At 34.6% G+C, this 11,829-nt stretch overlaps 1 protein-coding gene across 1 annotated transcript; it reads right to left on the bottom strand.

The window, feature by feature from the left end:
* Nucleotides 1-2,751: 2,751 nt before the first annotated feature.
* LOC122607105 (tubby-like F-box protein 8) lies at nt 2,752-8,205 on the bottom strand. Its single transcript, XM_043780023.1, has 5 exons — nt 8,085-8,205; nt 6,390-6,753; nt 6,199-6,286; nt 5,111-5,243; nt 2,752-3,747 (listed from the first exon to the last, which is right to left on the bottom strand). The coding sequence occupies exons 2-5, from the start codon at nt 6,741-6,743 to the stop codon at nt 3,009-3,011; spliced, it is 1,314 nt and encodes a 437-aa protein (XP_043635958.1). The 5' UTR covers nt 6,744-6,753; nt 8,085-8,205; the 3' UTR covers nt 2,752-3,008.
* Between the last annotated feature and the right edge of the window lie 3,624 nt (nt 8,206-11,829).

The raw sequence follows: 11,829 nt of genomic DNA, 5'->3' as shown, positions 1-11,829 counted from the left end.
TTTTTCCCTATTCTTCCACTATACTTCTTGACACGTCAGTTTTTTTCTCTCCTACCCCAAGAACACTCCCTTCTTATAACTCTATTCTTCCAATATTTTATTATTTCATTTTTTCGTTTTCAAAAAATTAAACAAACATATTTTATTAATATTAAATCACATTACAATACATAATTTAAAAAAGATTATACATGATAAAAACACAAAATACATAATAATGCTACGATTACTCATCATCTTCTATTGACATACTTTCTATGCCACGGTAAGCGTTTTCGTCGAGCCATCACTTGTCGTGTTGCGGGCATTTGACTTCCACATGGTTTTGTCTTCCCCGCAGTTGTCGTGGTACGATTCGGCCGTAGTGCATTGGTCATTTAACGTGTGACCGACCTTAAAAACATCATTGACTACCCTCTTAACCTTGTTGATCTCCCCTGGTAAAAACAAAGCATAGTGGTCTTCTTGCTTTGAAACGTTGCGCCCTAGCGCTTGTATTGCATGTATCTGTTGCTCGCATTATCGTCTTTCTTATGTAGGTAATCCATAACCCTAGAGAATTCTATTTGATATAGGGTTTCCTCTTTGATATTAGCCATGATTCGTGTTTTCATCTCATATATAGTCCTACGAGGACGGTTAACATTCTTTGATGATAAGGACGCCATCAGGGTTAGAAAGATTAAGTTTGTAATAGAGTGAAATTGGAATGTTAATGAAACTGAATTGTGCCCTGGGGTCGTATTTATAGAGTGACCTTCAGGTTAGCCGTTCACGGACTGGAAGTGTAAATATTTTCAAATTTTTGGTGCTTTGAGGGACTGAAAGTGTGAATATTTCGAATACGAACGTTGGAGGGACTAATTGTGTAAATATATTAAATTTTTAACGTTGGAGTAGCGTCTTTTAGTTTACCTATAGATACTGACTCCTTATCAAATATTTTTTTACCAAAACACAAACTTTAATACATCTGAATTGGCTTCTTCATCAAATGTTACAAACCCAAAATCACCAATGACTGTTGATGAAGTGCATGACAGTATCATGGCTCATATCCTCGATTCACAATTGTTTAAAGAGGAACTTATTGTAGTTATGCGAAAACTAAATGCAAAAAAGAAATGGTGTCGAGAACAAATCGATATTTTACAAAGCGGGTATTGTTCTAATATTGAGTGTCAATATTTTACTCATATGCAAGGGAATATCGACAAGATCAAGTTGCTCTGGAACAACTTGACTGTGCGGTTAACACCTTAAACCATCTGATCATATGGGCCAAACTAGTTTATGAGATGAATGAATAAATTTTTGTTCTTATTAAATGTGTTCTAGGAATTGTTATGTTGTATGTTTCTCTTTAATAAGTTTGTAATGTTTTTAAATTATGAATAAATTTCTGTTGTTTTTAAATTAACAAGTAAGCATCTTTAATTAAAATACTTAAAAGACATTACAATACTAAAACAATACATAATCCAGAATACTAAAATGGTTACGAATTGAAATGGTTGTGTTTGTTGAGTTTAAATAGAGTTTAAAGGGTAAAAAAACAATTTTTATTGTAAAAGAAAAAAGTTAGAAATTGTTTTTCTTTTTTTTATATTCGAACCAATCAAAAGCTCCTTGGCCCCAAAACACTTCTGAAACTGCGTCTGAAAAAGGGAGAAACGACTGGACTCCGGCCTTAGACGCGCCGGTGCTTATAGCATCCGATGCCTCACCGGCGGCGTGCGCCGAAGTGATTATAAGGAGCGGTCTTACAATGGATACTTGATCGCTCACAACTAAATGGCCGTTTTAAAGAAAAATAACTACCATAAGAAAAACGCAAACAAAAGTTCATGCTATTTAAAACAAAGTTTTGCTAAAAGCAGCCCTAAGGGCTGTAGTTAAGACACATTAAATAGTTGTACACATACCATAAAATTTAAAGAGTGAGCTTTTGATATGGCAGATATAAATTTTTTATCCACGTTAAAATAAAATATTCACTGCTTAACAATGGAATTGGATATAGGAGCATCAGTAGTGGTGATGTTATCGCACGAGGTGGACCACAACACAACCACACAATTTTTATAACAATAACCCCAAAAATTAAAGCTCACAATCTTATAACAACCAATCAAAACAAAAGAAAACAATAAAATATTAACCACACCACCACCACCACCACCACCAAACTCTTTCCAAGGTAAATACACCCACCGTGAGACTTCCACACCACTACCACACCATCTCTTTTATTGGACAATCCTAACGACCCCGAAGTGCTTCCACCTTGTCCACACAAACACCATTATAAGCACTTTAAATAACTAAAAAACAAAGTAAGATGTAAATGGAACAAAATAAGTACTTTATATAACAACGTGAGAAGGAAAAGAAAAAGAAAAAGAGGTAAAACAAAACAAAAATAGACCCTACAAAAAAACTGAAATACAAACACAAAATTAAAAGCAGCACTAGCAAGGCCAAAATATACTCAGTTCTTGCATAACCACAACTTCATAGGTCATGTTAGTGGTATACATTGTCATCGTGATTGCAATGCAGATAGACATGCCTATTGAAAATTTGAAACGGTATTGAACACCAGTATCGTTATTTATAAAGTTCCATAAGATGGCATTTACACATCTGCTCATTTTAAAATGTTACCCTACCTGTCTGATAAATTCATCTCTTCACCGTTGACTAATACTAATAGGACTAAACAAAGGTTTCCAGAAAGCTGGGCGCCTGTAATGCACAAATCTCTTTTAATTTCGAAATTACAAATGCAATGGATACATGTCTAATTATGAACATTTTTAATCCAAGGATAAGTTAGCCAACATTATAATAAACATAAACCTGTGGCGACAACTTCAACAGCAAGCTAAGATTACATATTTAGGATGAAAAAGGGTCTTCTAATACAAGAAGCAGCTCATTCCCATATTATTTGAGCAAATTCTTGGACAGGATTTTATAAGAACCGGGAAAGTCAAACCTTCTTATTATTCACATGCCAATTTTGTGTCAAAGCTGCTCAAGCATATGGCGAAAGCTTGAAATGCAGATAAAGGGTACCGATAATCCATAGTAAATATGTCTTTTCCTACTTTACCAAACTGCAAAAGCACCTGATCATGAGATGAATGCGATTGAGGTTGGCTAGTTTGTGATGGCACTTGGGGATCCACTGCCACTGGAAGAGGGGCGGGAATAGCAGCAATCAGCTGGAAGTTCTTAACGGATGCAACCGTTACCCTTCCTTTGAAATTAAGACACCAACATTGCAACTGTTCATGCCACCGTGGCTGTTTGTTCTTTAATATCAATGGTTCACTTTTCATTTGTTCTCCATTTTGTGTGAGGCCTGCAATCTTGGAAAACCGGGCGCTGCCAAACTCACTTCCGTTGTCAATTGACTTGGAGAATGAGATGCTTCTGAATGAGTCTTCAAAGGAGCTTGGAAAGAGGTTTGTGTGATCAGGAATGCTAGCGCTGCCAGGTTCTAGGGCAGACACCGGGATCGAGTGCATCATACAATTCATCCTTCGTGGACCACGTGTTCCCAATACATTTAACTCATATGCGATTTGAGCTATGTTAAAGTTTCCCGATGGAACCTTCGGTGAAACTTTTCTTGAAAACCGGCGACTTGAAGTTGACCGCCCAGGTTGGACAATGTTGGCAGTGCTATGTGATGGTAGGGAATCATAAATTATGAACTTCGTACCAAGGAAATTTGATCTGCAAACAAAATTTATGAAATCTAAATCATATCCAAGATTTATTGAGGTATCATGTGAGGGTTCAACTAGTGACACTTTTAACCATTTTGTCATTCTCTTATAAATGAGCCGAGTTCATATTTTAACTTATAAAGGGGTGAAATAAAAAAGGTTCACCTAAAAAGAAAGAGGTTGACTGGTCCAATGTGTCGTAAGTTTCCCAACATGTAGTGTTAATGCATAAAACCTGCTAAACCTTATAGTAGATTATTAATGCAACAGTCAAATCTTATGTCAGATCCACTAAACCGACCCACTACCACGCACACAGAATTTAGCCCATTTTAATCAGTTACTAAACCTGACTGCTCAACCCACTCATTTTTCCACCTTTAGATACAACAAAACATTCTAGTTTAATGTATAGACATGATGACTTTTAAGCCCACCTCATTGTCTAAAACATATATGACTGGTTTCTTGTACAGTTGTACTACATAAGCAGAGAGGGAGTAACACTCAATCAAATGACACTTTATTTACATAAAGTTTTGCAAATACTCTGCTCAACAAATATCAAAAAAAAAAAAAAAAAAAAAGAGAGAAATTAAAAAGTTAAGCATTGTCTGTTCAAAAATAAAAAAAAAGTTGAACATTGTGGAAACTAAATGACATCTTTAAATTTGCATGCCCAAAATGTTCATTAAATAGCCATTAATTTAGACAAATAAACTAAGTAATATCTTTTTCAAACTTATAAGTAAAAAGATGTATACACCTGTTAATGATAAAAACAAACCATGAACTACCTTTTCGGAAAACTCTAGAATCAAAAACCAAAATCAAAAGACATTTTGGCTCGTCAACAAAAGTTATAAAGATGTAACCCCTTTAAATCGCATGAATCATGCACAAGTACTATTTCTAAAGATACAGTGTCCTACTTAATTGAACAAAGACCACCTTTGCCAAATTAACATAAATACTACTGGCGGATTTCTAAACACATCAGCTTCCAAATTTGAAAAAATTGTCCCATTGTCCTAACAATTACTTTAGTAATACAATGTTATTTAGAGGTTTTCAAAACAGGTATTGAATTAGTAGTGATCAAATTCATTAAAAAAATGATCGGAGGTTAAATGCATTAAAAAAAAACACTTGAGAAACTATCAACAAATTTCTCTGTCTAATATAGATGTTACTTCTTTATAATATTTACTTCACCCATTAGAGATAGAATACTGCCCAAATCAATCAACCCGTCAATATTTAAATGAGTCAATATTAACAACTCTGCTTCAATGTAAATTCTAACCTTGCTACACTAGTGGGTGAATATACAAGTGACCAAAGATGCATAGGGTAATTGTGTACTCTACCTCACTTTTCCAACATAACCACTGTTTGACCTTGAAATGTTATCCGCATCCGTTGAAATAACATACTCTGTACATGTACTTCTCCTACTCCTTTTGGCTGAAAGAAGAAACTTTCCATTCTCCACTACCAATGCTACAAAAGTGCAAACATAACAAACTGTCAGCATTTGCCTAAACAAACTCTAACTTAAACATAATTAAAGAAAAAAAAATTTTATAATCTTGTCACAAAGAGCTCAAATAACCTGACAAGATATCATGGAAAGCTGAATACGCTGCCTACAGTAATTATAAATTTTAAGTCTTAAGTCTTAACTAACTTTGAAGCTACAATGTTACAAAATATGATGATAGTCATTGTGCTCCAGAATATTACGAGACCATTGCTATTATTGAAGTTAGTATATACATATGACCATTGTAAACAGCTTACAGTGAATTGCATACTAAGTCAGACATTATATTTTATGGGACCATAGTCATTATATTAATTTATTTTTTTTGAAAAATAGTCATTATATTTATTGCCGTTATTGAATTGCATTTTCGATGTGAGTTCTAAAAGTGATATACTTTTAAATAATCAGAATCAGATAATAAGCTAACGGTGTTGTACAAGATAGCGTTTGGATGTGTTTCTGTTAAGATATTTGGATTTGTAATACTCAATTTTTCTAAGATCTTTGTAATTGCAATGATTAAATAGTCAGCCGATTGAGTGTTTATGAGTCTGAAATGTAAGATTTTATATAAATACACTAAGCAAAAAGGAATTTTTGTGAATAAAGAAAATGCTTAGATGGAGCAAAAGACTCAAATTAGGTTACAAAAAAAGTGTATACATAAATCTAGTTTACCGTTAATTAGATTAATATTCTTGCAGCTTGAACCAACTTAATTATCCATACCTGACTACTTGGCCCTTTGATTTATTAGAATCACTTTTAACCTAAATCAAAAGACCCTATAAATCATGCAATGCAAGATAGTTTCAAACCCATATTGTATACACTAGAAACAAAAAGTCTGGAAATAGCTAAATAATTACAATAAACCAAGAAATACGTTAAAGAAAAGCAAACACTTACCACTGCTAAGGCAAAGATAAAGATAATATGTTGAATTAGCTTTATCTCTCTTGATGAAGCACTGGATGGTAGTAGCCCGAGGGCCCGGCTGTAATTTAGTGCACTTGTGTTATACAACATCGAGAATAATCTAAAATTTAAAACACGTCGTAAAAGAATCAAATACAAAAAATTGAGTATCATAATTCTACCTGTTTAAGAGAGATCGGAAATGTAAGCTTTCCTGACGACTCGGGAGAACTAACAATTTCTTTGCACATTTCCCTCCATGACCGACAGACTGCTGCACAAGCGACAACATGCTTTCGACCAGGCCAAGTACTCTCACTTGCCTCTAATCGCTTAATGACATCACTTAATAGTTCAGGAGGAAGACCATCCCATCGGCTACTTATTACAAGATCTGGGTGGTCATGGGTGTCTGATTCATGAGCAACACTTAGTGACTTGCTTCTATTAAGACCCGAAATTCTCACTTCAAATCCCCGTCTAGATAAGCTCCCGATCCCATCTCTTAAATCACGAACTATGCTACGAAATGACATTTAATTCAATCTGAAATGCACAGAGCGCAACTGATGTTAGAATTTAATAACGGGTTTAATTAAGAGCCATAAAAGCGTAGAACTTTATCTTGATAGCTTAGTAACCAAGGAAAAAAGATTTAAAGTAATATAAAGATAAAAAGTGAATGAGATGGGAGAGGAAAAGCAAAGATAGAAAGAAGATTCTCGCAAAAAGCAGCTCTTGAATGAGTTGATAAAGAATCATAAAAATATTACTTTAATCATTAACAACTTTCCCACCTCCTAATCTTAGCCATAATTCACTGTTTAAGTTCACAGCTGCCAGGTCTAGTTATGAAAGATGCACATAAAATTATACAGGGTAAAGTACTTTAAGTCTTTAACAATATTCATAAGCCCAACATGTATGATGAATCCTAAGAAATGACGAAATTACATAAATGCATACTCAAACTACCACCTAACAACCATCAAAGTACGGCTTAAAAAACATCAATAAGAGAAAACGGAGAGGGGTCCCTGTTAATGGTACCCGGGAAAGTATAAAGGCTCTAATTTACTTGACCTCGTGGCCGTTTCCTAGGCATTTTCCTTAGCTGTCCCAAAATGTTTACTCAAAGAAGCTCGAAAACCCGGGTCTCCTATTTGGCCTTCTAAGGCTCTCGAACGCCTTACCACTAGTCGAACAAAAGACCAGTCAGACCTTGGTGCGTCCGTGCTACCTCTATCTCACCATTTGCATTGCTTTGACAAAGGTGATCAACTTTGTCATGTACATAAAACAAAAAAATACTTTTGATTCCATATTGGTTGATATTTACGTGATGCACGTAACACCTAATTCTGAAAGTACAAATTGCGTTACTGCAAACATAAATTTTTGACCTTTTTGATGAATTTCAATCTTCATATCAATTTAGATAATTGTCCATCTATTTAGCTTACATATCAATTTAGATAAATTTTTGCTTATCTCAAACCAAACACTACTAAAGACCTTTTGGTCTTTTGCTACAAATATAGAATACTACTATAAATATAAGTAAACATTATACATTTCTCTATATAATCAAATATAGGTATCAAGAAAAGTATCAAAGAAAACAAAACACAATAAACCCATAATAATCCAGCATAAATCTATACAAAAATAAAATAAAATTAAAACGATGCTCACTTGATTTTATGTAGAGTTTCATAAATCTTGAAACATAATTTAGAGAAAAATAAAAGGATAAAAGACTTGTAATATGTAGACAAAATTATCAAATTAATATATATAATAATTAGCAATTACTGCTGTTGGGTTTTAATGGAAATAAAAAACGAAAGAAAAAAAAAAAAGGATAAGAAACAAACCTTGGAACGAAATTTGTTTGATTGATGAGTGTGATGACGAATAAGATAATGATGATGAAGAAGAAGAAGAACAAGAGTGAGACAGATCCTTGGCTTTCTCACGCGGTTTCTCGGTCTAAAAACTCTCCCTCTCTAGAAGAGTCAAGCTGACTTGTCACAATTAAATTCGGTTCATGGGTTTAGCTTAACCCAACCGGCATGTACACGGGTCAAGATCCTGGATTTAACCCGACAAAGCAACACAATTAAACACGTGATATGACCCGTTACCCATTTCAAGCGGATCAGTTTGGACGGGTTCGGTTAGGCTATTGGGTTTAAAGGACTTTTGTTCTTCAATTGTTAAAACCTGGTCCGAAACCCGACAGAGCAATAGAATCAAACCTGTGACCCGGCTTATTACCCTTTCGAGAGTCGGGTCGGGTTCGGACGGGTCTGTGCTAGGTAGCAGATTTTCGGGTCATATGCTTATCCCTAGCTCTAACTCAATCCGCATGAGAAAAATAATATATCAATTTAAAATCATAATTACCATTGAAGTGTAGTAAGTAGTTAGGTCGTTTTCCAATTTATGGTTTCTTACTAAAAGGTCACTATACCTTTAAGTATATTGAAATATCCTCAAGTGGGAGTGTTGAAATTATGCGGAAATTCCAATATATTTATACGGTCATTTATCTAAGAACCTTTAGGGTCGCACACGAAGATTGGGGAGGGCTTAGTTGAACTCCGTATAAATAACAAAAGATCCATGAGAAATGAAAATAACTAAAAAATTCCAAAAATATATTTGGAAATGTCGAGTGGGTCAAGTCTGGTCAACCCGGGTCGGGCACCATCGCACCATACTCACATATGGATAGCGCAATGAAGGAAGGAAAGGAAGAAAAAGTATGGATTTTTTCTTTGTCCCACATTAATAGATGTAGAAAAGTTTAAGTCTTTTATGCCCTATAAATACAAGGCACTTTTTTTCATTCTATCTTACACCAAACTATTTGTCTTTCTATTTTCTTTAGGAGTTTGACATCTACCTTGTAGATGGAGAGCAAACCAACTAGTTATTTTTATGGTGGGTATTTTGTTATAATGTGAAGTTATAGCAAACACTTAGCTAAGTGTCGTAGATCTATTCTACTTTGGGCTCTAGTACGTGACAAAGTTTTCGTTTTCGGCTTTCTACAAAGAGGCTAACTATTCTTTCTTTGTTTATTTATTAGTTCATTTTATTGCATGCCTGTAGGGAATTGAATAGTTAATTATCTATTCACTTATTCCGAATATATATAATTAGTTATATTAGTTAACTATTGCTGTAACATCCCAAAGTTTTTAAGGTAAAGAAATTAACTTTTTTTTTATTTTTTTATAGTTTTGACATTAAATTAATTTTCTAGTATTTTATTTTTAGATATAGGGTTAATTTAATTAAAACTTTAGCGGATAGCGGGCAAAAATACCCACAAAAATAGAAAAGGGTGTGGCAAGCCGATGAAGTGCCAACTAACTTCTGTTTCTTTGACTCATACTTCCATTTGCTCTCCACCATTTCTTCATGCATCTCCTTCTTAATTTCATCATACAAATTCTCATCCTCTAATTAATTCAAGAATTCTTCAAGAATCATAATAACAATAACCTTATATAATCAAGAAATTGAAAAGTTAGGGTTTGTGGTGATTGTGGTGGTGGCCGAAATCCAAGAGGAAAAGAGGGAAAAAGAAATTAAAACCTAAAGTCTTGAAGTAGTTGCTTAAATTTTTGAGGTATTGATTTTCTTAACCTAGTTTTTATCTTTTCTATTGAAATTAGGGTTTTTGGAGTAACCCAAAATTGGGGGTTTTTGCTAAAAATTGAATTAGGAATAATTTTCCCCTATTTCTTAGATAACCTAATTTGTCATTAAATTGTATGATAAGTTTGAGTAAGAAATATATGTGTTAACTTGATAAAGTTGATTTTCATTAGTTTGAGTAAATTGTATGATGAAAGTGGTAAATTGAACTACTTAGTGAAATTGTTGAAAGTGAAAGTAACTCAATGACAAATGGGTTAGGTTTGGATTTAGAAAAGGCTAGTGATTGATAAGAATGACTAAGTTGAGTTAGTCAAGTTTGTGAATGTAAGCTTATGCATATTATGATATGATTATAGGTTGAAGCTTGTATTGTGCATTGCCATATTATCGAGTTTTTGTTCGAGTTGCGGAGGAGGTGAGTATATTTGCATACCTTTGTGTATACTTTGGGTCAATTACCATACGATGTTGAGCAGTTTCCATGTGTGGTAATTGATTTGGCGTTAAGCCCATTTGGGGCATAGTGTTTATGAGGCCTAAGAACCTCCGGGAACTAAGAATCCCGATATGTGATTCAGTAGGGCCTAAGAACCCCTTTGTGTATGAGGCCTAAGAACCTCCGGGACCTAAGAATCTCGATAGTTGTTATTGATTGTGTTTATTAGATTATGTGGATCCATGTATAGCGTTAGAGTGCAAAGGTGAGCATGTAGGTGTGACATGACGGTGTCATAGGTTGCATGTAATAGTTCTTTGTGTGTTGCCCTCCTTCGTGTTCATATATGTATGCACGTATATTCACTAAGCCTTTGCTTATATTTTAGTTGTTTCAATTTTCTTATAGGCGGTCTCGGAAGAAGGAACTGAGTTGATAGACTAGAAGCTTAAAGTTAAAGTCTTTTGGAAGAATTGAAGGTGGATTGGTACATTTGCGTAGATAAGTAGGAGTCCCACCTCATATAAGGATCTTGATACGTTTTTGGTCGTTTGACAATACTTTGCTTCAGTTGGTTGGTACAAATTCAGGTTGTAAAGGTCTTTTGGTTGAGTCTTATGCTTTTGGAAGTAAACTTGATAATTTTGTTTGATTACCCAAGTTGGCCAATTGACCCACTTGTTGGACAAAGAAGTTGTAAAAGTGGTGTAAATGGTAAATTAGGATGCAATGGAGTTATGTGTGTTTTGAATGTCTTGGTTATGGTTTTGAGTTGAATGTGTTTCAAGTTGAAGGAAGTGTCAAAAATGAGTTTTGGAGATCTTGGACCAGCAGGTACCCACTGCGCCGCAGTGGGGGAGTTGTGGAATGTTGGCCGCAGGAACCCACTGCGCCGTAGTGGAGAGGTACTGTAAAAAAATTTTTCGTGCTTTTCTTTTATCGAGTCCAGTCCTTTCAAGTTGGTATCAGAGGCGAGGTTTAAGTGATTTAGGTATTCCCTCGTTTAGAGAGTGCCTTGACTTAAACCTTAGTTGAGACTCGACCTTAGGTATTCGAAATTTTATATGGGACCGAAATAGTGTTTGATGATACTAGCTTATGAACTTGCTAGTATTAAAGCACAATAAGAAGCCGATCTTATTGTGGTTGAAGTACTAACAATTTTATAAACTAACTGTGTCAACCCTTGGGACGGTTTAGTATAAAGTTGTTGGTTTGGCTATGGGTTCATAGAATATACAGATAGGTTTTAGGTTTGACTCAACTATCTTTCTTATTATAGTATGGCTGAACATCATAATGAATAAGAGGAACCTATCTTTGCGGAGGATGGTATGGATATATCGGATCAAATTGGGAGAGCCTTAGAAAAGTATACCCCCATCTTACTTAAAAAGTTAAACGAAATGATGGAAGGAGCCATGAACGACCATATAGCTCAAATGATTCGAGAAGAGGTGGCGGTTAATGTGCAAAGAGAGTTTGAAAAATAAGATGCCAAGGATAAGGGT

This window comes from Erigeron canadensis, chromosome 7, assembly GCF_010389155.1.
Source record: "Erigeron canadensis isolate Cc75 chromosome 7, C_canadensis_v1, whole genome shotgun sequence".
NCBI lineage: Eukaryota > Viridiplantae > Streptophyta > Magnoliopsida > Asterales > Asteraceae > Erigeron > Erigeron canadensis.
Note: the sequence above shows the minus strand (reverse complement) of the source record. Positions and strands in the feature narration are given on the sequence as shown.